General features: G+C 38.1%; 1 protein-coding gene across 2 annotated transcripts in view; it reads right to left on the minus strand.

Moving 5' to 3' along the window:
* Window positions 1-27,748, minus strand: part of thsd7ba (thrombospondin, type I, domain containing 7Ba) — a 301,508-nt gene that overhangs the window by 45,038 nt on the left and 228,722 nt on the right. For both annotated transcript variants that reach the window (XM_057335489.1, XM_057335490.1), the window contains exons 14-16: window positions 20,382-20,573; window positions 11,897-12,163; window positions 11,476-11,654 (exon numbers count right to left, since the gene is read on the minus strand). In XM_057335489.1, coding sequence (XP_057191472.1) covers window positions 11,476-11,654; window positions 11,897-12,163; window positions 20,382-20,573 — 638 coding nt within the window. The remainder of the gene's footprint in view (window positions 1-11,475; window positions 11,655-11,896; window positions 12,164-20,381; window positions 20,574-27,748) is intronic.

Consider the following 27,748-nt stretch of genomic DNA (forward strand, 5'->3'; position numbering starts at 1 on the left):
GACCTATTAGTCAGATATGGTGACCCATACCCGAAATGTGACCTCTGCATTTAATCCATCCAGAGAGTAGTGAACACATGCACAGCAAGTGGTGAACACACGTACACCCGGAGCAGTGGGTCACTATCACTGCAGCGCCCGGGGAGCAAGTAGGGATAAGGTGCCTTGCTCAAGGGCACCTCAGTCGTTGTCCACCGGCCCTGGGAATCGAACCGGCAACCTTCTGGTCACGAGAGTCCGACTCTCTAACCATTAGGCCACAACTGCCCCAATTGCCTATTGTTAATGAAAACAATATTTAATAGAGTAATCAATTATTCGTAACAGTAAAAAAACGAATGCAGACTAAGTCCAGAGCTTGCACACTGAAACTGAGATTGGCATTGTCTGGATCTAAATGCAGACTTAAAGTTGAAAAGTACTTTAATCAAAATAATAATAAAAAATACAACGTGTTTTGATCGCTGGATCGAAATTTGATTGCTTAGCCATGTTTAAAACAAGACTGTATGTTCTTCTGTACCCTTACATACACACACACAGCGTAAATAATAGCTTTTATTTTCAATTGACAATATTTAGCTTAAGATGGCTATCCTTTTTCATGTAGGAAAACGTTTCGTTGTAATTGCACCTGCTGCTGTGTGTTTTTCTGCATTTGTAAATAATAAAACGTGTATTTTCCTCGAAATACACTCGCCGTGTTTGTCATTTAAAAACATCTGTATAATAATAACCCAATAATAGCTTATTCATTTGTATTTTTGTCAGATTTTCTCAAATTTTTCCTGTCTTGTTCCTCATCGTTTCAAGTGCATTCATAATGTCAGTCGCAGGTGGCCATGGTAAATATAAATTAAGGCAAATATAAATGGCATGGTAAATATAAATTATTTAACCAAAGGTTAAATAATGTATACAATTAGAAATAAATGTGGACACAGCCATTTATTTCCGTATTCCGTTTGACAATATTTAGCTAAAGATGGTGTAATCAAGGAAAAAAACGTTGTTTTTAATGCACATCATTGCTGTTTGTTGTTCTGCATTTACCAAAGAAAGTAAGTAATAAAATAAAATAACTAAATATTTTCCTTTCAATGCTCATCGTTTAATTTCTGATTAAATCGTTTTTGGCCATAGTCATTTAAAGTCTTGATTATTTCAATTCATATACACACAATAGAAGCAAAGCATGAAAAACATATTTGCATTTAATTCTTTAATTTCAACGTTAAAGAAATCATTTCATTTCATCAAGCGTTTAAATACGACAATGTATGTAAATACGACCAATGTATAGCTCACAATACAGTTTCTAGCATTTAAAATCATCTAAACACATATGCACAGATAAAAAAAACTCTACGAGTCTACGATACCTGGGTATGTCAGTGGAGGTTTTGGAATTCATTCTTTCAATCCAAATTATGTAGGCTAGCTATATGTTAGAAGCAGCGGAGGTAAACTCATATGCTGGTTGTTAAGGCAGAATGTCAATGCAAATAGGCGACAATGCAATGCAAATATAATCTTATGGTGTATTTACAGTATATATGATGTTTGTGTAAAGGTGATTCGAAGCACCGGGATTATCCTCTGTTGTTAGTTTTGAGCGGCAGTCGTGAATGTCTAGCTCATTTTCAGTGGGAGACAGGCGGTAAGCTACAAAACGCGATGGTTTCGTTGGCGGCACGGAGGTGGTGCTTTAACCTATCAACATTTTAGTGAGCTCAAAACATGGAGAACATAGTTTTAATAATGGAATTCCAGAAGTTATATGACCTAACAAAAAGAAGATAAATACAGAGATTTAAATAAAGAATACAGAGTGGGTTGATTTGCAAGTTAAAATACACGATACGTGCAAAATGTCATAGTAAACTGTGCCTAAAATGAGCGTCATTAGTATTAGTCATTACCCCAAAAATTGCCTGCATATTTAAAATATACATCAACTTCAGGCTGATTAGTGACCTTGAACGTCGCCCAGAGACATTTTCACTATGAGAGACAGCAGCAGCGCAGTAACTCTGTCCAACTGCCAAGTCTGGTGAAAGGGCCATAACATACATTAGAATGTCATGACTAGCCAATCAAAATCAAGCATTCAAAAGCGCTGTGCAAATTTGTTCATATGAGATTGTTTGCCATTGACATTCAGTTTTTCCACAGTAGAGCACACTTTCCTTTTAAATGCTTACACAAGCAAAACAGACTACCAAAACCACTAAAACAACCCCCAGCAAAACGCACACCTCCTACCCGGCATGACCTAGCTTTATCATGCCGAAAGTGCCCCCTAGTGGTTGGGAGCATTTCCGTTGTGTTGTGACTCGATTCCGTCGTGTTGTGGCTTTATTCCGTTGTGTTGTGACTCGATTCCGTTGCAGTGGTGTAAAGAGTACCTGAAAACCATACTTAAGTAAAAGCAGTACTCGAGATGAGGGGGGATGGCATCCCCCTTTGAATTAAAGATGATCAAAATCATCCCCCTTCTAAAACGGCCATCCCCCTTCCCATCCCCTGTTATTTTATCAATTAATGTGTAAATATTACCAGTGGTAATTTACTACTATTATTTTTGCAAATATTGAATAGGCTAAAATACTGTGGACGAGGGGAACGTGCACATAATAGGCTTGCTCGACTTCATGCGGCGCTGCAAGATCCGACAGGCGGATGACATCAAAGTACCGCAGAGCGATTCGAAACCAAACATTTTATGGTTTTCGAATGGCTCTCGCTGTACTTTGATGTCATCCGCCTGTCGGATCTTGCGGCACCGCATCAAGTCGAACAAGCCTAATGACACGACGATTTGTTTTAAATAGATGTCACATCAGTCAGCGACATAGCAGCGCAGGTGCTGGTGATTTCAGCATCATGGCCAAGCCCAAGCGACATGGACAGCTTGACCTGAGGGACTTTGGCTTTAAGAGGGCAAGAAGTAGCACTGAAGGTAAGTCAAGAGTCAGGAATACTTTTGATATGTCACCAAATGCGGAATCTCTGGACAGAGGCAATAACAACACAGTTAAAGATGTTAGTTAGTTTAGAGCTTTTTTTTCTTGTTAGCTAACGCCAGCTAGCTAGCTAATGTCAGGTTAGACTTTACATTCATAAAGTTAATGTTAGATTTGGTTTCTGTTTCACCTGGAATATCTTACTGCAGGGTTTCCCTCAGCACTTTACAGTGGCCGCCTAAGCAACACACGCCTGCCTCCTTAACTAGCCTAAGTAGAAAAAAAATCTTTTTTTATGAGCGTTATCCGCAGTTACTCTGTCCTGTCCGATCAGCGGCATCAGGTGGAATGTCATCGCTCTATCTATCATCGTTCGCCAAACATTTTACAACATATAAATGGCAAGTGCAAGGAAAGCCATTAGTAGCCATTACTTTTCCTTACATGATTATGAAACTCTTTGGAAGCTTCTATAAGATACTGTAGGGGAGAATGGGGTAGGCAGCATTGCAGCATTGAACTGTCATGGTTCTGCCTCACCTAGTCTTGGATTTCCTGGTCCTGAGGCAGAGCCATGACAAAGTCTTTGGTTATGTGTGGAGAGAAACATATTATTGTCCTTTTGACAATAATATGCGTTCTCTCCAGTGTCTCGTCATTGGCCCCGCCCCTCTCATTTCCTGTATTGTTTCCCCGGCTGTGTTGATTACCCTCACCTGCCCTGTGTCGTTATCCTTCGTTTGTCTTCCCTATTTAATGCCCTCATGTTTCATTGTCCTGTGTTTAGTCATTGTATGTGTTTGCTTTATGCTCGTGTCCAGTATCTTTGTGTGGTTACCTGTCTACCTTGTTCCTGTTGGTCGAAGCGCCTGTCAAGTCTTAGTAAGTGTTTTAGTTTAGTTTATGTCAAGTGTTGTTTAGTTCAGTTGTTTAGTTCAGTTAGTCTCGTCTTGGTTATTATACTGTATGTGCAGTTATACCCCATCGTGGGTCTTTGTTTTGTGTTTCTTGTATTTAAATAAACCCTTTTTGTTAACTCCTTAATCCCCGCTGCCTGCATTTGGGTTCTTTCCACCATGCCGAGTCGTGACAGAACTGATCAGTTATTAATTTTGCTTCCCCTTTTTTGTCTTTTGTTTGGCCACCTCAAGTTTAAGAAATGTCAGGTGATGCTATGTATTTGTATTATATGTATTATTTTCAAGATTTTGTAAATGGCACATTTGTTTAATCCATTTGTTCTTGCACTTCAATTCAAATGGATTTGACTTGAGAGGATTCATGTTCATTTACAATGTTTTGTGGGGTTTTGCTTCAACATTTAATAGATTAATTCCCAATAGATTTATAGGTATCATGAGTATGAAGTTGCACCTGCACCCAGTGGGAAAATTGATCCTCTGTATTTACCCTAACTATGTAGGAGCAGTGGTAGCCATGCCAGCCTGGGGATCAACTCCAATTCTGAGGTGCCTTGGTCAAGATCAATGACAGGAGTATCTGATACGTAATATATCAACAGCATGCATGTTGTTTTAGAGTAATATAATATAATACTTATCTTTGTGCTTAAACAATAATCAAAAGGGTACACCGTTGTCTCCCACCATATGCCCTGTCATCAGCACAAATGATCTGTCCCTAAACGTTAAATCTAATCCACCATCCCCCCTGATTTTTTTTTACAACTCGAGTACTGAGTAAAAGTACAGATACCTTCCAGCGAAAACTACTCCATTACAAGTTACAAGTCACCAATTCAAAAATGACTTAAAAAGTAAAAGTCTTAAAGTATCTGAATTTAACAGTACTTGAGTATTTTACTCGTACTGAATGTAGGCTCAAAGCAGCACTAGTCTTCAACATTTAAGAGACAGGTCAGTGAAAAACAAGAAACAGTTGATTCATGAGGAGAGCAGTTGATTCATGAGGAGAGCAATCACATTTATTTTCTTAAATCAAAATGAGACTGAACACCTAAAAATTGCAACAAATCATGGTCGACACCATAACCTACGTCTATTACAAACACTCAAGTCTCATTTAAGCTCAAGTGCTCATAATAAACCAAACTCTTTCAAAAGATTTTAATTTTATTTTATATTAATAAGTCAAAGCCTTTTTGAACTGGACATGCTGGTTTTGGCCTCATCATCAGCTGCTGTCATGTCTTCATTTCACATATAAACCGCCAGCGATTGACATTGATAACCCTATCCTAACCCTAATTGATAATACACTCGTATTCACAAAAAGAAGCCATGTTGACAAGTGTAGCGAGGAAGGCGGGACGAGAGCCGTGGGGCAAGAAGGCTGGGCCGGTGGCGTGAGTGATAATGAGTATCCCGCATTCTTGCCCCACGGCTCTCATCCCGCCTTCCTCGCTACAACAAGTTTTAGTAAGTAAGAGCAAAACCCACAAGATATAGTACCTTCAATGCCCTGTAAATGGCTATATTCATTCTTCTGTATCAAAAATAAACTGCCGCAAAAGAATGATAGGTACCAGGCGAAATGTAATGTGTAATTGCATTAGTCATTACAAATGTAGTTGAGTAAAGAGTACATATACTTGTTCAAAAATGTAGTCAAGTAGAGAGTAAAAGTTGCTAATATCTTTAATACTCAGTACAACTACAAAGTAGCCAAAAAGATACTTAAGTACAGTAACTAATTACATTTACTCCAATACTTTACACCACTTTTCCGTTGTGTTGTGACTTGATTCCGTTGTGTTGTGGCTTGATTGCGTTGTGTTGTGAACTTATATTTGCTTTTTAAATTTCGTTGTCATGTGCACTAGTGGTCCACCGTAGTATGACGAGTTGCTACGGAAACCGGACGTGGTAATACGCTGACCAAAACAGAGGCGCGCAGTTACAAGGCTACAATAACTACCTATCTTCAGCACATCCATGTTTGTTTCGTTGGTCATGCGTCTCCTAGCAAAGAGGTTCGTGTTTGTTGCGTTCGGAAACTCTGCTAGCCTTAACCGTTTACAAAGTCGGCAAGTGAATGATGCCTAGTTTTTAAAAATCTGTTCAGATCTTAAAAGTCGTGTAGTGTATTCCAGCCATTACTTGCCACCAGAATGGCACCATAGCGTGATTCAGATTATTTTAATAATAAAATTATTACAATTATTATAAGAATTACATTCAAAAACTAATGTGAAAGATGTCAAATGAAAGAAATCATGAAGAAAACATCTCTCCTCCAATGACATTTAGGAACTCACCAAGCTTATCATTTATATTTTTGAATCAGCTAGAAAACTTTATGTAGAAATGTTTTTTTTTTCAGAATTTTATGGTAATACGTCTGTAGAACATTTCTCACATTAGGCCAAATGAAAATATGAGGAAAACATACAGTGTGTCTGTACATTGGACCATTTATGTATGGAGACAGAAAGATTTAGAGTGATGCTTTTTGTCGCTATATACACAAAGAAATCCCTATTCATTGTCATAGAGAACAAAATAAATAGGCAAAATACAGGTTTTAAGTTTATTCTTAAAAATAAAGGATTCACGGAGAAGCCACAGAACTATTTTTAGTTTCCCAAAGAACCATTCAAGGAGTCTCAGGAACCAGAAAGGTTCTACAGATGTTAAAGGTTCTTTATGACGCTATAAAGCCATGATTCTCTAATGGCACTGTGTAGCATCTTCATTTTAAGAGTATAGCCTGAGGGTGAATAAAATGATGGAATTCTTTATAGTTCATGAACTATCTCTTAAAACAGAGGTCGGTAACCTTTTTGACATGGCGTGCTGTTTACATTTTTTCTTGGCAATCACTGTGCCGTATCAACAAATTGATCTCAATATAATTATCTAGGATGAAATCTGCTTACCGTAATATCAGAATCATTTTTGAAGAATGATTCTATTTTTGAGGAAAAAGCATAATGCATTGAATAGGACCTATACCTGTATAATAAATGGTGATCAAAGACATTTTTTTCCAAATTTGTTTGATCTTAACTAAGATGAGTCAATGTTGTGGAAGTATTTTTAGCCATGCTAATAATGTAGTTAACTGATGTTAACAAATAACTTGTTTTCTGTGACGGTACAAACACCAGCTGCGCCATGTGGTGTCTGGTGGTGGCGCGCCGCAACAGCTCAGGACTCTGCTCAAAACCCTGCCGCACCAGAGAGTGCCACACACATAAATACGTGTAATTTGTCAAAATCATCATTTTTTGTACAAAAAACCATCATAGAGACTGCAAGATATATTTATCTGTTTGGGAATAATGGAAAAAAAACAGCACATTAATACAAAAAGCCCTGTTACTCAATTCTACCACATTAATAGCAGACACAGAACAACAATAAGGGATTTACCAATGTGATATAGAGCTTATTGATTAATTGATTGATCAAATTCCACATAATTGTTTAATAAAAATAACATAAAAATTGGTCCAACTTGCATCAGGAGTAGATTTTGAACTTGAGCTCGCGCATACAGGATTTATGTGTCAGGTGTGCGATAGGATGCACCCTTTTTACAGTATATTTTGAAGGCTAATAATATTACCAAGCACATACCTGTTGTTCTTTAAATTCTTGAACGGGTCGGTATGCTTTGCCAAGCTCTGGCTCTGCGTGTTTGAAACATCTTTTACAGGCAGATTTTGTGATCTCAGTGATCTCGTGTTTAGTTTCAAAGTGAGGTTGGTAAAGGGCATATAAGATTAAGTGCATACATGGCTGAGCGCCAACTGCATGAATGCTAACGCCCGACGTGACAACTATAACTAAACTTGATTATAAGGATTACTATGTAGTTTGTCGTAGGAACTCGAACTGGGCTTACACATTTTCCTAAACTAAATAAATAATATTAATTTTGGAATTAAGATAACATTTAACTGCATGTGCTTGGCGTGCTTTTGATTTCCTTTCACTGTGCCAATAGTGGCACGCGTGCCTTAGGTTGCCGACCCCTGTCTTAAAACAACAGCTGGTCTGATCAGATTCTTGTTTATCAAGTTGCATGGCGCTGCGTGGCCGGTTAAATCACAGCTCCATTTTTAGAACAGCAGTAAAGCACATTGAAGGGACGACATCTCTCCACGCATCTAACTTTCTTCCGCGCCAGTCACAGCAGATGATCATCAGTACAAGAAGAGCGGGCGAGATAAGAATATCAATCTCATCTCTGTCGAGTGACTCACTGTGGGGGACCGTGCAAGAAAAAACATCTGGAGAAGGTCGCGCATCGTTCCGTCTCCCATCTGCACGGCTGACTGCCGACGATCACGGGGCAAAGACTCGCAGAGAATCATCACCATTTATCGACATAATGAGACGAAACGTTACGTGTTCAGTATAGCACCTCAGAAACGTGGGCTGCTTTGGGGTTCAAAAAGCAGAGTTTGGTACTTAAAAGGATAGTTCATACAAGAATTAATATTCTTTTTACCATTTACTCACCCTTAAGTTGTTCCAAATCTGTATTCATTTCTTTCTTGTGTTAAACAAAAAAATATATGTTTTGAAAAATGTGAAATGTCAAACAGTTCTGGGGCACCCTTGACTACCATAGTAGGTTTTCGCCTACTGTGGAAGTCAACAGTACCCCAGAACTGTTTGGTTACAAGCATTCTTCCAAATATATTTCTTTGTGTTCAGCAGAACAACAAACTTTATACAGGTTTGGAACAACTTGAGGGTGAGTGAATGATGACAGAATTTGTATGAACTATCCCCAAGATAATTATTTTGATTCCCAGGATTATAACATTTGCCAAAGTGTAAAATGTACTGAATTTGATGAATAAGTTATTGGTCGTTGATGTTCTGCATCTATGCAGATGTACAGTATAAATAGGCATACTACATCCTACATACTTTGTCCTTTGACCCCTGTATTGTTTTGACCTTCAACAACAAAACAATTTTTCAAGCACTTTACAATTTCCCACAACTTTTGAAACCCAATTGCTCTTTAGTTCTTTGCACACATGGTTGCACACACCTCAGCAGATGTAGCAGGTCGTCCGGATAATGTTCGCCTACTGAATCATGAATACTAAACATTCGGACATCCCAAACAAGCAGGAAAGGACCCCAACCATCAGCAGAGAGCAACGAGGGAAAGTGCAGTAAAACAGGGTCCAGTGTCTCGGACAGCCGATCAATATAGGTAAGTGGATGAAAGACGGCCCCGGTCCTGAAGTGAGCCAGCTGTTTACTAGTCTGAGAAAGCGCTGGAATGATCTAGTGATTGTGACAGGCCTCTTCAAGTCTGTAATACCTGAAAGTCTAAATAATGGATGAATGCAGAGTGCTGCCCTGCTCTTTGACTCCAGCAGCAGAATCCCACACTGGGGGAAAGTGAGAATTGCTTGTTAAAGGTAGAGGGCAGACATCCAGAGACAGATTATCAAAGACACATAACAAGGTAAACCTCATGAGGAACGTGGCGTGTTAACAAAGTTTCTTCGCCTGCGCCCGCTTCTAACAATTTACTTTAAAGAGACCACGACATCAAAGCCGATCCAACAACATTTGATCTGAAGTTGTTGACGTGACGGTATTGAAACCTTATTTGGGATGTTGACAGCACAAATACCCTGATAAACCTGATCTTTAGAGAACATTTGCCAGTCTTGCATTACACTTCAAGCAGCCTATTCTGATCTGCAATCAGATTCATGAAAGTTCCTAGCCCAGTGCCTCCTAAAATGTCTTATTTTTGCTTGCAAATCAAGGTCTAGATATTCAATATTCAGATGATTTTCATACAGTATAAATGCAAACCTCTCATTTCTCATTAAACTGAAAACCTCATTATGTCCTAAAGAGCAACCCCTAAGTCATAAAATTGTCCAAACACACATATGGTCTCCACTGTGGCTTTGGTGATGACATTCCACAATGCTTGTGAAAAATCTCCAACCTCCACACCTTCACATAGGTGGCCAGGTCACAAACCACCAGCTGTACAGCCCGTCTGCCATGGCCACAGAGCGGCCATTTGCAAAATGTTAACAGTGAGAGTTCATCTCCCCAGAAGATTGGAGAAGGTATAAGACAAGGCAAACTCCGCTACTGGCTGAGGGGGTATTTGGAGTCCTGTTAAACAGTGGATCCATAAAAGTTGCTAGTAGCCACTTAACCATCTGTACACACTGCCGCAAAAGAATGCATTTGAATATTTTTCACGCACGCTGAATCATCTGCATACCAACCTCTAGAGAACGGCATGTCCTCTACAGCCTATTCTAGCACACGTAGCACATTTATATTATGATTTTCCTTTAAACGTGACCCATCTGGGAGCGAGCTGTCGCAAATATTCTTAAAGATGAATGAGAATGTGTTGTGCTTTTTATGAATTTTTGCAGAAATGTTTTGCAAAACTATTTCTGTCCGAGTTGTTATGGTTCTGTGTGCGTTTGCTCAAAAATACACCACATGAACTTGCGCTAAAGCTGTTCATAAAGTGCTGATAAAGCATTCATCACTGAAACCTCGATGGCTGTGCACGCATACATGTGCGGTGCACTCTCGATGTGCGGAACACATCCTAGAGACCCGATGACCCGTGTCCGAGGCACTCTTCAAAGTTTTAGACCCTGACCCGCTCGGGTAGGATCTCAGTTTTTCGGGTCCACATTGACCCGTGAAGACCTCTAATGAGAATACGAGTTTCACATGCTCTACTAACAATATGTAAAGAGACAGTTCTCCCAAAAATGACAATCGTTATATCATTTACTCACCCTCATGTCATTCCAAACCTGTGTGACTTTCATTCTTCTGCAGAACACAAAAGACGATATTATGAAGAATGTTGATAACTAAACAACACTAGCCCCTATTGGCCACCATTGCAGAGACACAAAATCACTGATACATTTCTCAAAATATTTTCTTTTGTGTTCCACAGAAAAAAAGAGTCATACAGCGCTTTTGAATGACATGATGGGGAATAAATGATGCATTTTTAAAACAGCACAACAAAACACTCTGACTAACAGTCAATGGAGGAGAGGAGAGATCATGGGAAGACGGCCATCGCTAATGGGCGTGTTTCGCATGAAGAAAATCTACAGCAATAAGGAAAGAGCAGTATTTACACGGATACTTATTAGCATCTCTGTGCCATCTTTCTGCAAGAGAAATTGTGTTTACTTACACTTTGGCTTGGAGGCTGAAGTACATTCTGTAAACTGCATTTAATGATGAGGCATGCATTAGTCAGTGAAATGGTAATGAGTTGAACGCTAACCGTACTCATAATGCAAAATGTATCTTTAAGCTGCTTAAATATATTCCGTTGGGGATATTTCAAGCGTTCAAAAAATGTGTTTTTCTTAAACGCCCTAAATGAAACAGTTCACATGAGCGATTATCTAAATCATCATCCCCGTGATCATAGACTTTAATGGTTCTCATTATTTCATTCTCACTGTCGATTCACCATATGGCAGAGAAACTCTGCTGCAGGCACGATCTTGTTTCCCGTTCGGGACTGCGAATCTCACCTGATTCTTCAAGTCTAATTTGGGGCATGGCCGCCCGCCGTTGAACGGCTTTTCGCGTAGCCACTTAGATCTGATTTTCAGCCCGCTGCCACAGGGGGTGCTGCAGGTCGACCACGCCGACCAGTCGCTCAGTTTGCAGTCCAGAGGGCAGGGCATGTGGCACACGTCTTCTGCCAGACCTGCGAGAGAGATGGTGTTGAGTAATCAGAGTGCCGGAGCCCCTGCCTTTCAGGATCACACTAACAACTTCATAAGAAGCACCGGGTGCCTATGCTGAGACCTCTATCTAATTTACACTGACAGTTCAGGGCACCCCACAGCTTCCTTTATGACTAATGACCGCTCGCCTTCCCGGCGGAGGAAGGATAACTAAACTTAGCCCTTACCAGAGAAAGAGAGAGAAAGGAACGGGTATACGAACCTGTTTCACTGCAGAGGTCTGGGTTAACCAGTTGGTTTTGCTGGTCCAGACAGGCTACAGCTCGGTAACGCAGACCTTGACCGCAGGCACGTTCCTCCCTGCGACCTCTCCAACCCTGAAGAGATCCTTGCTCCGGGGTCTCTGACAGAATACAAGCCGACCAGTTACCATACGGCCGAGACACAAACTCATCACACGGACATGGCTCGGACTCCACCAGAGGGTACAAGTCTTCTTTCTGACAACGCTCTTGTTTTCTGCTCCGCCCTGAAAGAGAGAGAAAAACGTGCAGATTAAAAAAGATGTGCGGCGAATAACAGAGATCAGTCATATGAAATTTTAGGTGCCAAAACAACTCTTTTGCAGCCACATGGGATTCCAGATTGCACTCCGGGAGCTGGAATGTGTAATATAGCTGTCTTTGAAAATGATTAAAACATTAATGATGTATAGATAACTGGGACTATTATTCATTCTGCTGTCAACTGTGGCCTGCTAAGTGCCACTGCAAACATCCCCGGGGAATCATTACCAAACTATTCTGAGTAGATTGAAATGGAAACGGTTTTGAATTTAAAGCGACAAGCACAAGAAAGAAGAGCTTCAAATATTTATTTCAGTTAATGCTTTTAAAGAAATACCTTACCAAAAGAAATTTGATATTATTTACTCAACTTGTTGTTGTAAACCCTAAAATATGACTGAAATAAAAAATGGAAAAATGTCCTTGTGGTTGTTCTCCATGCAATAACAATGACTAGTGAATTTTGGAGCTTGCATGCTTTCAAAAGCACACAAAAGTACAATCAAATATTATAAAAATTGTTTTAATGATTTCACTAGGGAATGTACCCTGTCCTGTGGGTTTTTCGTTCTGTCCAACATTATCCTTCAGGATTCCTGTAAGGTATTTTTGGAAACTATCCCGACTTCTGACAACATCGGAAGTTCGCCCCTACGCTTATGCACATGAGTCCATTGTAGGATGGATATCAAATGTTAATTCAAAAATATGTGAAAACTTAAATTTGAGCTTAAATTTCAATGTTTTCACATACAAAGCTATGAGAAGATCTGGAAAACAGGTATGTAGCACTTTCATATTTTTGTAGAACTACCTGTGAGAATCTTTTTCAAGCTTGAAAGTTCCAGTTCCCATTTATTGAATTTACAGGTATTATTAAAAGTCCCAGTGAAATAAAACAATGTAATTCATGAAATGTTGCAGCGTCTATTGTAAATAGCTTGTAAGTGTGGGTCATTCTCTTTTTAAAATTCATGTGCCCTCATAACCTTCAACTAAGATCTGAAAATGCACTTCCGTCCTCTATTGGCTAGCCATCTCAAATGAGGTAAGTTAGACGGCATGGGCGGAGCATCCGTTAACTCCTCCCCTTCAACTGTCAGTCTGCTGCCAGTTCCATTTCAAAAGGCAACAGCTGTTTTAAACATCCAATTAATTTGCAGTAAAAAAGCAAGCCACACCCACTATTTTTCTCTTTCAAAATTCCGTTTCACTCGGAAATGCGTCAAAATACGAAGGTATAAACTAACGCAACTTCTGCTTTAAAATAATTGAAAAAAAGAACAAAAATCTGTTTGAAAAAACAATGGTGAGTAGATGATGATGACATGTAATATTTGACTAAATAATAAAAGAGATGATACTGTCTCCTGACATTTGACAAGAGAATCTCTCTCTCTACTTTCATAATTCACTTATATACAAACACAGACCCACACCACCATCTAATTTATCTAATGAGCAGAGAAATTAATAGATTTCACATTATAAAGGATTCTGTTTAAGAGGCTATTAGCTCCTCTTTGCACACTTCACTTCCCGGAACATTTCAAATTAGTCATGTCCATTAGACATGATGAAGATTATTAGGTTATAAATAAAAGGATCCGTCTGTGATGAGAGCTGCTTCTTTCAGACATGCCATCAGTGACACTGCGGACTAACTTTCAACAGGGTCCACGGGCCTGTCAAGTGCAATAACATCATCCTATTAAACCTGGACAATTATGTACAGGAATGCTGAAAAGCCATTACAGCTGACCAAGAGCTGAAACACTGTGAGATTGCTTTGATGTCAAGGATTCAGAAGTCATGTGCGCTTGATATATTAAATGAAGGATTCTGCTGTGATGTGTGAACGACATTTGTACGATTTGCTGACAGCTCAGCATTGAAGACAACACTGATGAAAAACCATCATTATGATTCAATTTTCTGTTCTTTTATTGCATCAAAGACATGCCTCTCCAACTGTTCAGTCAATAAAGGCAATTAAAAAACAAAGAATTCATGAGAATGTATAAATAATGTTGCAGAATTAGGTATATGGATCCACATGTAAAGAAAAGTGTACAGTAAACTGGTTATTGTTGAATTTAAAGCCAGTTGCATACATGAAAATGATCACACAATGTGGCAATGCGGCCAAAATGCAATGCCATAGGTCTGCGTTAAAGGGGAATTTCACCCAAAAATCTACTTTGTGTGATTTTTTTACTCACCCACATGATGTTAAACATGTTTAGAAATCTACCGGTGTCTTCACAAATAGAGATATTTAGGTGACATCCGAGAGATTTCAGTTTTTGCCAAGGTCCAGAAAAGTACACTCAAAAAAATGAACTTTCGCTGCTGTTAGTTTTACTTAACCCATTCTTGTTCACAGTACATAAAGAATTAACTTACTTAAGAATTAAGAAGTAACTGAATTAACATAAGTTAACTATGTTATTTATACTAAAAATTTAGATCTGTCAGATTTACTTAACAAATGTTTGACTGGTCAACTTAACATTGTTGAGTAGAACGCAAAATTGTTGAGTTTACTTAATATAAACAAGGTAATTCAACATGACTGGTTGAGGGGGATTATAGTGTAACTGGGGTTGTCATGGTAAACCTATTTTATGATACTACAGCTGAAGTATCACAATAGTAGTATCACGATGCTATGCCTCGTTCATAATTGAAAGCTACAAAATAAACCAAATTTCCTAATACCCAGATCTAAATGTAACATTTTGTATTTACCGTAGTAAACCGTAATATACTGCATACTTCAATATTTTGTAGTATTAACTATAGTAATTGGATAATTTAAAGCAAATACTGTATACTATAATATTTACTATGATAAGACTAAATAAACTAGTGTCTGGAATTTTGTTAATGTTTACTATAGTAAACACTAAAGTACACTAGAACAGTTTTCATGTGGAAACTAATTCAGTAGCACAAGAACATTTTTAGTAATAGCCAAAAATACATTGTATGGGTCAAAATTATTGATATTTCTTTTATGCCAAAAATCATTAGGATATTAAGTCAAGATCATGTTCATGAAGATATTTTGTAAATATACCGTAAATATACAAAACTTTATTTTTGTGAGTGGATGCAGCAAAATCGCTAACAAAAATGGCCGGAAACAAGCCTACAAACTTTGCTCGCTGCTGCCCGCTCTTCGGAAATTACTCTGAAGTTTGGTATCTATGTAAAGCTTAGAATTTCTGCTTTCGGGGTCTACTCTCCACAACCTCATTACAGCAGTAAGCCAATAGAGAGCGTTGAAACAAACTTGTTTCTTCTTAGGTAGGCCTGCTACAGCGCTTCTTTTTAACAACTTCAAAGGTGATTTTCTCAATATTTTTTGAACCCTCAGATTCCAGAGGTTTAAATAGTTGTATCTTGGCCAAATATTGTCCTATTCTAACAAATCATTCATCAATAGACAGCTTATTTATTCAGTTATTCAGATGATGTAAAAATCTCAGTTTCGAAAAATTGACCTTTGAGACCTTAAGGGTCACAAATTTAATGTATACAGCAATTTTTATCAAGGGAACTGTTAGGTTTACTTTAAATGTGAAACTAAAACGGCCTGTAGGTGGCTGCAATTTTTTTGACAAGTCAGTGAATCATTTAACCGATTCATTCCAACCGACTGAATTATTCAAGTATGAAGCAAATGTCTTGATGAATGATTTACTGAATCATTATCTCGTCCGAGTCATTCAAAACACGGATTCATTTAGGAGAGAAACACCGCAAAAAGGCAGATGTAAATGTTTAAATTAATGTTAATGTGCATATGCAACATTACTTACAGTACTACAATACTACCGTTTAGAAAATAGAGTGGCATGGCAATTTTTTTAACCTTTACCGTAGCACCGGTACACCGTGCAACCCTATTACTAGCTGTGTATAAAAACAATAGAACAATTTTATAGAATAGTAAATGTGTGTGTGAAATGCTACCTCTGAAAAAAATTTTACATCCTTTTTTTTCGCCAATTTGCCTAGCCAGCATACTTGTTTCTGGATCTTGCTAGTGAATGCTGCATGGCTCTTTGAAGTTCAAATAATTTGGCAATGACATGGAGCTAATGTGGTCAACAAACCTGGAACTACTTCATAACCATACTTTCACTAAAAATAAACAGTGCATTGGAATCTGTCATCCAGTCAAACCCACTGATCGGTAGGTAGGTGGATGACTGGATTTGATTGGTTGACAGATTCCAAGGGGGTTCATTTTTAGTAACTGTATGCCTATAAAATAGTTCCTGATTTGTTGAAGATTTGAAGTATTTTAGGGAGCAAGAATGTGCCAGTGTGCTGACTCAAAAATACCTAAAGAGTCAAAAGTATGATCTATTATTACAGAAGAGAAAGAGAGAGAGAGAATGGGAGAGAATGATGGGTACTGTCAGAGAGGTGTAGAGAAGAGAAACGTACTCTCTGACTGTTGTCCAGAAGACTCCCCGCTGAGTGTTTGCCAGCCTCCATCTGTTTTTGGTGTTCAGAGGCGGCCAGTGATAGAAAACATCCTTATGGTGTGAAATCACTGTCAGTGCGCTGCAACCTTACTGACAGTCTGCTCCCTGCTTTCACTGCACACCTATGCGTGTGTGTGTGTGTGTAGCCTACTTGTGCATATGTATATAACAAACACACATGAACGCGCATGCACGCACACACACAGCAATGATTCATTATTGATGACACCTTCAGAAACCAACACCTGCTGGATATTGTGCATTCAGTTAAGCAAGCGACACGATCACCCTTACCGTGCAGTTTTCTTGCTTTAATTCCTGTTTTTAGGATCGAATCTGACATTTTAGCTTTTGATCGCCTTTGATGTGGGAAGCATCAGGTATAGCAGGCGTTTGAAACTCTACCTGATGTGGACAGGCCGTGTCATAAGATGTGAGGGATCTTAATAAGACAATCATGATTTTTGTAGGAACAACCTAACTAAAGCAGAAAGTAATACCCTGCAGTAATGCAATAATTGACAGCTCGAAATATGCCTGTAGAGAAGTTCACAGCACGGCTCTGATTTCTAACGATAGACAGAACTGTCATAACAAGTTGGCTTTCAGCAGTAATGTTAACAGAAGAAAACAGATGAAAGTTCAGATATAGAGGACAGTTAATGAAAAAATGAAGGTAAATTCTCTTCTAACTACCAAGGCACCATACACACACTTAAAATAATGGCCATTTCCAAATCTACTGTATTTCATCACTAAGGAAAATACCAACACTTACTTGAAATATACGTACCTTGTTATACTGATATTTCTCAATTGTGACACTCTTGAATTCATTTGGCATGAGCTTACTAAAACTCTGCCACTAATTTGTGTCTGTACTTGACAGGATTTAAACAAGCTTTTCTACTTCAGCATTTTCATATTCATGTATTCACTACACTAAAACCCTAGTGACGGCAATGAATGAAGGCATTAAAGCTAGTTCTTTTATTTCCTCAAATAGTAACAATTGCTCTTTCATAGCTCATTCCAGCACTCTTCAACACATACACATTTTTAAAGTGCTTGTATTAAAAAAGGGAATGGTAACATGTTAAAGGTGATTTTTTCGATAATAAAATTTTATATGCAGAGTCAGCGATAAGTGAAGCAACCATCTATCCATCTAAACATTATGGCTCTTTGGTTATTTCAAAGCATTTTCAAAGCATGACAGAAATGTCAACTACTGGCAAACCAATAGCTAATGTGGGGCCGGATGACCTTTTATGCCTGAACGATGGTAGGCGGGACAAGCAGGGCAGACGGGGCAGAAGACTTGTTTGAGTAACCTGTTTGGAAATTATCATTATTCTTCCTATTTTGTCTGGTGCCTCAAGTGGTTCAGAAATGACACATCCTACTTTATTCTCTTTCCATCTACAGCAGTGGCCAAAACTGATGCCCGACTTTGGAAAACTGTCATCTGTAATCTTAACTCAAAACTTTTACTTAAGATGTATTAAAAACTTGCGTATGCATTTTGATGTAAACTGAAGCTCAGTGTAGCGAATTTAGCATAAGCCAAATGGTTGGAGTCATTGAAAGAAGAGCCATCAACCCCCACTCCCTTTTGTCCTGGTTTCTTTTGCTATCATCATCAAAAGACCATAGCAAAAACCTGGCTCCAGGGATCTGGTTTTAGAGTTTTGATAACGTTTTGTCTCTCTGTTGGATATTTACGACCACTATGCTTCAAAGCATTGGTGAGAAGTCTCTGTCTCATCTCTAACTTAACATCTGAGGCTAACCAGAGAAATGTCCCTGACAATAGGAACTTATGTGATTAAACTGTCATTTTCTATACATATATCTAACTATCTAGGTTGTGTGTTGGCACTCGTGCCATTTTAAATAGTCTGTCACAGTTAGATATACAAGTTTAATTCAGGCTTTGTTTGTATGCGTTCCATCTGAATGAATCATGACTTGTTGCAATTCAAACCCGTCCATTTTTGATATCTAAATGTTTGTCTTTACAATTCCTCCTTGTATATATACCTTGTGTGACCATAGAACACTTTCTTTTCATTATGTTATAATTGGGAATGATATTTTGTAAAGTTGCCAGGAGGTCATAAAGATGCAAATTAGCTGTTGAGTGGACAAAGAACCTCTTCCCTGCTCAACTCTGATTGGTTGATTCAAACTCAGGTGGACATGCCCTCTCATGAGGTTAAATATCGAGCCTGCTCTGAAAACCCTCTCTTGTCGCTTCTCTTCCGGCTTCGTCTCTTCCTCTCTTCTCTTCGGAGACTGCCCTTCCCCCCCCCCCTTGGGGAAAGGATGGAACAATGGATTTCTACTGCCACGTGGTTAAGCCATGCGGGCCGATCACGAGGCCCGCAACTTTCTGCAGGGCTGCCTTTCTGAAACCTTTTGAACAATTCCATCTCTACAAGCGCATACGGATATCGGTCCAGCACAGAGCTTGCAAGTATCCGTTTCTATTTATAGAATAGCTGCGTTAAGTCTGTGCCTCTTTCTTAAAGATGATTTTTATTGGTGTTCAGAAATCGCTGCCATGCCCTCTCTCTCTCTCTCTCTCTCTCTCTCTCCTTCTCCCTCCGCGCTACCAAGCGTATTTGTGCTTAAATGTTTTGTTCGTTTTATGTGATCGTCATTGTTTTGTTATCATGTAGAGTAGAGTTTAATAAACGACCATATATATTCATTTGTGATGGATTTTCTGTATTCACGCTCACAAACGTGGTCCCTTCTACTGTGTTTCGATTTGCTACCTTTGCTCTTAAATCCTGTTTGGTAAAGTCACCTTACTTACTTACTTATTTACTTAAATGTAAAGTATATAATATCATTGAGGCATTCGCTGGACGAATGCATACAAGTATTGTTATGCTTTATATTACTAATCAGAGACCGTAAAATATGTATATTTGATCACTAAACTAAACTAAACTAAACTAAACTAAACTAAACTAAACTAAACTAATTCCTTGACTGAAATTGATGTTTTAAATAACTCATTTCATGGATATGATCTTGAAAGATCTGGTGGAGAACCATATTTGGTGAGCTTTGCTCATCAATATAATAATGTTAGCTAAAACCGCTACATCAGTTTTGTTTTATCATTACAAGGATCAACAAAATTATAATAAATGATACAAATTAGAGTACATTTTTGCTTTAATTCCATTGAGCTTTTTGTGCATTTTTTTGTATATTAAAATAAAACATATCCCCCCCATATCTTTTGATTTGTTGTAGTTTTCCTTTTGCCAAACAATTTTGTCCAATAAATACATTTAAACATAAGTGTTTTGTCCATTTCATAAAATAGATACAAAATAACTCGTATTTAATCTAACCTGAGAGAGCATTAAAAGCTAATAGAAATATTCCCCCCTGGACATCACATTTGGCCACTGCTGTTGGTTTGTGAACTAGAGAAATTAGATTTCTTTAAAGCATTTCATAACTGCTCAGTTTTGAGGTGCTTTATAAATAAACTCTTTCTTACAAAAGCTACATCCCCCTTACTTACCAAAGTTTGCTCGGTGATTCAGAGATCGCCCTTGTTGCAGACCTGGGCACCACCCTGATCTTTAACCATTAAGACACATCATCTCATAGTTTTTGCTCATTAATTTAATGAACAGTGGCAGTTTCTCACCTGTCAGGGTACGTTTACGGGTACGTTGGCTCCCGCAGCCGGTGCACTCTGTGAATTTAGACCAGGCACTGAAAGTGCAGTCATCCCTGCATGGCACCCAACAGCTCCTGAAGCGTGACGGCATCGGCCCGGCCCACCGCAGACACTCAGACACAGCGGCTACTTCATCGTACTCGTCCACACAGCTTACTCCTATGAGGAGACACATATTCAGGCTATAATACAATAGCTACAGTCATTTAAGACTTAGACTATGATCTGTCTTGTGGCAAAAAGGTTTGGCTTTAACTATACTTTTAGAAAATTGAAAATTGCAGTAATTACCAAAATCACACCAAACCACACTAAACCTTTTTTTCGGTTACTCCGTTTTGCCTTTAATATACTTCTACCCACATAAATCAAATCAGCTTCAATAAAATGATAGAAAATGTTGCACTCTCTCAGTTTTTCAAACACAAGATAACAAATGAATGGAAACTGCTGCTGAATTAAAGCACGGTGACAAAAAGACATAAACTTTTCTCCATCATTGTTCCTCCACAGTGCTGATGTAAGATCATCTCACAAGACAACAGTCCTCCTCTGCATCAATGGCACTTGAGGACGATAAATGATATGCTTGGCAAATGTGAAGCCGGCTGTTACCTTTTCAGCATACTGCTGCACCCATTCCACCCACAAGGTGAAGTATTCCTAGCAGACAGCGGAGATTGTGCAGAGGACTTTTTGCTCACTGACTTAAATTTGCCAGTCTGCCTTACATGGTGACATGTTTTGACACAGTCCTCCACAGTGTGGCTGGATTCCACTCAGCGGAGGCTTTTCATGAGAGTTCAGTTAACACACCTGTATAACGATGACACTTGAAGAAAACTTTTCTAACTAAATGGCAAAGCTTATTAGTGGTTGCGCTAACATTGTTTGATAGTGAATGTGGTTTAAAAACATAATTACAGCTGGCTGTAAACGTTCCTAATGATTAACATAAAGCATAAAAAAGTGAACTACATTGACTTTACCATGTTTAAAGGGTGCTACAGTAGTGGCCAAAATTGATGTCTAACTTTGGACAATTGGCATCTTAACTATTTATTTAAATATTCTTGATATGTATTAAACACTGTATTTATGTTACACAGTTGTTCTTGGGGTACACAGTAAAAAGAAAAAGTGCCTCAAATATCCTGTTGTGTACTCAAAGAACCTTAAACTGTATTTTAAGTGCTCCAAAGCTCTTTTTCTCAATAAAAGGGTTATGGTGGAACCATCTATAGTCTTTGTGGTTCTTCCAGGAACCTAGAAGATTCTTGAATAACCCCATATTCAGTTGTGAAGTTCTGGAGTCACCTTTTCACTACACTGGGACCTCAAAGTGCTTTGCGGGTTATTGAAGGAACTCAAATTCTAAAAAATGATTATTGTAAGATCTGTAAACTTGTAAGTGGTTCCTGGAGAATCTCTCTTGTACAAGACAGTATCTAGAGGAACCCCCCAAAATTCTGCATGAAATAGGGATTTTTAGTGTCTGATCATTTTGATGTTTTATGAGAATAAGAATAGTCCAAAGTTTGGTTTTTGGCCCCTGCTAAGTGAACACACATTTTAAAATCATGCACATGATTAGAAAAGGCTAAATGTTATTTAGAAAAAATTCAGCAAGCTTTTTGATTATTTTATATTTCTTACTATTTGTATTATATAATTAATTATATTAATATATTATAAATAAACATTTTTATGCTATATTAGATCCTAAGTCACTGAAATCTTTTGAAAATGTAAAGGTTGTTGTGCTTTCCATCCAAACAAACTGCAGCTGCTCTGTGTGTTTATTGTGCAGTCTCGCCCTCCACAGTACTGTGGCGCTGTTGGCCCAATGTCGCAGCGTCAATGCATGTGTCATGTGGCGCTTTCGTTAGTATGTGTGTTTAACTTTTTCCAGCTCTGCGCAGACCGATCACCTTATGACAAAACGCATTCGGACTTAGAATAACATCTCTAAAGCATACAGAGCAGTCAGTTCACAAATAGCTCTCACTGTGCTTTGATGTCGCCGATCCGTCTGCGATCAAACATCATTGGCACGAGTGTTCACCGGTGTTGTTCCGCTCGCGCGACAGGCGGGAATTCAAAATAACGGATCGCAACAACCTCTCGACTGTCCCATTGGATGTAAGTAAAGTCAAAATATATAAATAACTTAAATATACTAACTTTATACTATTTATATAAATGTATACTCTGACACGTCTAATTGTATGGCCGCTTTTGGCTGTTTAAACCATTTATTTACACAGTGTAGGCAGCGCATGTTTTAGCCGAGATGCTAACGAATATAAGTTAAGATGAAGCTTGTTTGGCTAACGTTAAATGGGTAACGCTAGTGTTAAATGACAAACAATGACTTTTAGCCACTTTTAGCTATTATGTTCACTTTTAGTGAATGTATAGCTCTTTTTTAACTTATTGATGTTTGTGTTGAATGGTTTTCCCACCCATGTTACATAAATTGTCCTTAATTAAATATTTTTATCATTCAGTTCTGTGTAGGCCTTGCTATGAGAGACTACTTTTTGCTGGACTTTTTTACAATTGTACATTTGTACAAAGTACCTGAAATATTTCTGTATGTACAGTATATTTTAAATTAAGGCAAATTATTTGGTTAGTTTTGTTAAGATAAAGACTTTTCATTTATAACAATATCACCAACACAATATTAATTATACATGTGATTTCATGAATTTAGAATGGTAATGTTCAATATTGACCATTCTGTAAATATTTATTCAATGTAAATTGTTGTTGCTTATCAATAAACTGTTGTATTTGATTTAGTATTTCTTCTTATTAAAATATTGTGAATAGCAAATATAAACTGTGAAATGGTGCCTTGAAGCACCCAAGATGTTTCCAGACCATTTTAATAAAAGGGATCCCCAAGAAGCCTTGAAGGTTCCTCAGAGAACCGCCCTTCATTAAGCGGTGCCTTGAGTTTCCCCTGAGGGTTCCGCCGGCGTGGCAATGAGAAGAACCCCAAATGGTTCCTCGAAGTACCTTTAATTTTTACAGTGTATAAACTAAAGCTCAGCTTTGAGAAGAATTTTAAGTCGAAATATGAAGGATTAAGGAGGATCTATTGACAGAAATGCAATATATTATACATACAGTAACTGTCTTCAGAGGTGTATAAAGACATTTCATAATGAAGTGTTATGTTTTATTACCTTGATGAGCTATTTCTATCTACGTACACCGCAGGTCCCCTTATATGGAATTTGCCATGTTGTTTCTACAGAAGCTCTAACTGAGCATTCACATCAGACGTGGTAAATCGTGCTATTTGCGTGTAGTTGGACGCTTGAAAATTTTGAGTTTACTCGCCTCATTCGCGAGCAGTGTTGGGTGTAACTAGTTACTAAGTAATTAGTTACTGTAATTTAATTACTTTTCCCTTGAAAAAGTAAAGTAAGGGATTACTCTTATTTGTTCTGTAATTTAATTACAGTTACTTCTGATGTAATTAAACTAAATACTTTGTGTAATATGTGTGTGTGCAGAAAAGGAATTGACATCAAAATTTAAAGTCTAACTTTAAAATCTGTGCTTTATTGTATAATTCTCACATTTGTAATTAATAATAATACTTTATGTAGTTTTATATTATTTATTTGAATGCATTAAAAGAGCCGTTTCATGTCTATCCTTGAATCACTTAACTCATCAAGGTTGATGTAGGATATAGAAAGTAATTAGTAATAAGTAATTAAATACTTTTTGAAGAGAGTAACTTGTACAGTAATCTAATTACATTTTCGAATGTGTAATAAGTAACTAGTAATGAATTACTTTTTCAGAGTAACTTACCCAACACTGTTCGCGAGTGATATTCACTTCGCAACAGACGTGAATTCTTGTCATGGGAGGGGCTTCTGCCAGGCGGCTCCAGTCTCGTTGCGAAATGGATGACATGGATTTTGTCGAGACTTACCAGATTGTCCGACCTCCTCACTCACTTTCTTCGAAGCAAGATCCTTTTTATTCCTTTTTCGATAAAAGTAAGAAGATGTATCGTACAGCTCCGGCTATCCACATACAGCGACTATGATTTTGTCCTCCATTGTTGTTTCGGGTTTCTGCCTCCGCTCGCTACGTCATAATCACGTCACTACTCGAGCAAGCTCCTGATTGGTTAACGCGGTGCGAATATTCGCCAAAGTTCAAAATTTTCAACTCGCGCTTCAAACGCCTGAAACGCTCAATTCGCGGTGCAGGATGTCTATCACGTCTTTGCATTGACTTAACATGTAAATCACTCGCGCTTAACGCTTCATTCGCGTCTGGTGGGAACGCAGCATTACCGGACAAACTGCTCTACAGAATGCGTTCCGTAAATACATTATCTTAAAGAAGCAAAAAAAAGTGACGACATTGCACCTTTAAGGCCTGATTCACATTTCGCGTCTTTTCCGCGCGCATATTCGTTACTTTAAATGTAGACGCGCGGCAGGCGCACACAAATAGGGGACGACATTTTTCTAGGCGCGTCGGCGTCACATCGAGATGGAAATAGTTCAATTTTTCAGAGTGCCGCGCACGCACCACGGTTATTTGAAGAGAAAAAGAGGCGCGGCACACGTTTTCCACACGGTTTTAGACGCGAAATGTGAATCGGACCTAAGGAGGATTGGCAAAACTTATACACAACACATGTGCAAAGTTTATAAAGATATAGTTGGGTTAGGATTAGGAGAATGGCTGCAAAATATTACTACATGAGGACCAACAAATATTAATAACTGATCAAATTGTTATTCTAGCGGAATTGGTAGATTGTAGCTTATAGATACAACTGTAGTCAGTGTATGCGTAATTTCCAGTGAGCTTTTTATGTTTATTCGAACTAAATCCATATTCTATGATATGCCTTTTTGCCAAATAATTTTGTCTAATATATACCATACATGATTTTGTACCACACATATCATATTTTGATGGTTTCTTTGAACATAAGGGAGCATTAAAAGCTAATATTGTGCAAATATACCCCCTTGGATATCACTTTTGTCCACTACTGTATTATGTCTGATGAATTGCTGTAAAGCACAGCCTTTTTACTTAATGCTTGCGTGAAACAGTGGCGAAAACACTGTGATGAAATGACTCATGTTTGACAAACAGTACGAAGTTCTAAACCTCGAATATGATTGGATGAGGCATCCCAAGTGCTAATACTGTACTGAGACACTGTTTTGTAATATTCAGACCATAAAAACAATACTATGACAAAGTCAGCGATTTCATTAGTGTAAATGCCGCAGAAAACACAGGTAAACACTGTCTCACTGTCAGTTCAGCTGTTTTTTAGAAGAAGAAAAAAACACTAAAGTGACTGGACCAGTAACAGTTCAGAACTAGCAAGTTATTGCAAAATTATTTTGTAAAAATTGGGTGCTAGGCTTTTGAGCCAACAATGGCATATCCTGAAGTTCCACACACAAGGCTTTATCACACTCTATTTTTCTCTATTCATATATCATACATTGTCCATTCAGCTGTTGTATAAAAGCAGCATCACACTCGCAATCATGCTGTTGTACTGAATATGAGCACAGCCAGACTGTGAAGTATTACTGAATTTTATCAAAGCTGTTGATAAAATTGTCCCAGACAACCTCTTTTTTAATATTCAAGCTTTAATATACTTGTAATTGCAAATTCTCAACTGAACATAAGTGGCTCAGCAGGGTTTGGAACGATATAATAACATAAATGCAAAGCTGAGTAGTGCCAAACGCAATAAAGAATTCCTCAGAAGCCGCTCGTATTTTATTACTCACCAGCATTCACACAGAGACTACTGACAGGGTGTCTAACAGAGCCGTGCCTTTTGTTACACTAAATGAATCGAGAAGATCTATTCCGAACTAATTCAACACAGCATGTATACAGACTGATGAACGCCAGAGCATTACACCTCGTTAACTACAGAAAAAGCTGTTCAGGAGTCTATGTGCATTCAACATTCAAACATAGTCAAGGATTAAAGGAATATTGTGGACAAAAGCAGAGAAAGTAATAAATGAAGAAAAGATGAGTCCGTATCACCGTAACTGTTAAATTAATTTCTGTCAAAATTCTCAGACCTATAAAGTAATGGCGCTAGTGCAAGGAAATGCTGACAAAATGTATTCTTTTCTTTAGCTTATTGTAAGGTTTTTCCTTTTTTAATTTATTATTAGCAAAAAGATTTATACGCCAAATAACGACTGACACTAGACTAACTGAAACACAAGGGCTACAGAGAACTTAACAATATGACAAGGCACACCTGGGGAAGACTAATTAACACCAAAAACTACAAAACACATGACATAGACAGGAAGTAACAGAAAAGTTCACAAACACAGGGGAAACACAGTGTGGGATCGTGACATATTAAGACAATTATTTTACCAGCTAACCGTAAAAAGTACCATAAAGTACCACAGTATTACCATTTGTTTTGAAAATTTACACATGTAAATTTACAGGAAATGTACTGTAAAATCACAAAGTACTTTGGAGTACAATGTTTTACGGCATGATACCGCTGCTGTACAATGGTACCACATCAATGCTGTTTTGTAAGATAAAAAACCCCACTAATTTATCCAAACAAGACACATGACCATACAAAGAACAGTGTGATTATTTGTGTATTTTTTCAAGACTTTCATTTCTTTTACAAGCTTATTTTAAAAAAGACTATGAAAAATGTTTTAAAAAACACAAAACGTTGCCAGACTTCCATTTTATTTTGTCCTGTCTGCAGATTTTGTACTGATACTTTATACTTTTTTTTGTGTACCCAGATGAGATTCAGCTCTTTCATCCCAAATCATCTACATGATCTTTCCTTGTATTTATTTGATTCAGAAGTTCACCGGCTGGTTAGATAAGCCTGTTTACAAAACAGCCTGTAAGAGTTGCATACGTTTATCCCCACAGTTTACATACAGAGTAACATCGATAATTGAGCTTAATGCATTGATTCAGATTTGCAAGAAACGATCACGATCTCCTCCAGATTTGTGTCTGACAGGGTTGATCGCAGGACAGAGGGATTTGACTTTAGAACAAAGACATCGAACATGTTAAGACCCTTAAATCACATCCGTGTGGCTGTCACCTTCCACACAGCCATGTCATGCTCTCAGATCAGTGACCTTGTGATGTCTTTCAAGAGGAACAGATGTAGAAACATGACTTTAACACATCTTATTGATTCCTATTTGAATTTCAAATCTTGCTCTCTAACCAGATCGTTTGCTCTTTTCAGTTCAGAGCAACGTGGGCGGAGACTGTATAAAGCAGATGAGGGA

This window comes from Triplophysa rosa, linkage group LG6 (genome assembly GCF_024868665.1).
Source record: "Triplophysa rosa linkage group LG6, Trosa_1v2, whole genome shotgun sequence".
Taxonomy (NCBI): domain Eukaryota; kingdom Metazoa; phylum Chordata; class Actinopteri; order Cypriniformes; family Nemacheilidae; genus Triplophysa; species Triplophysa rosa.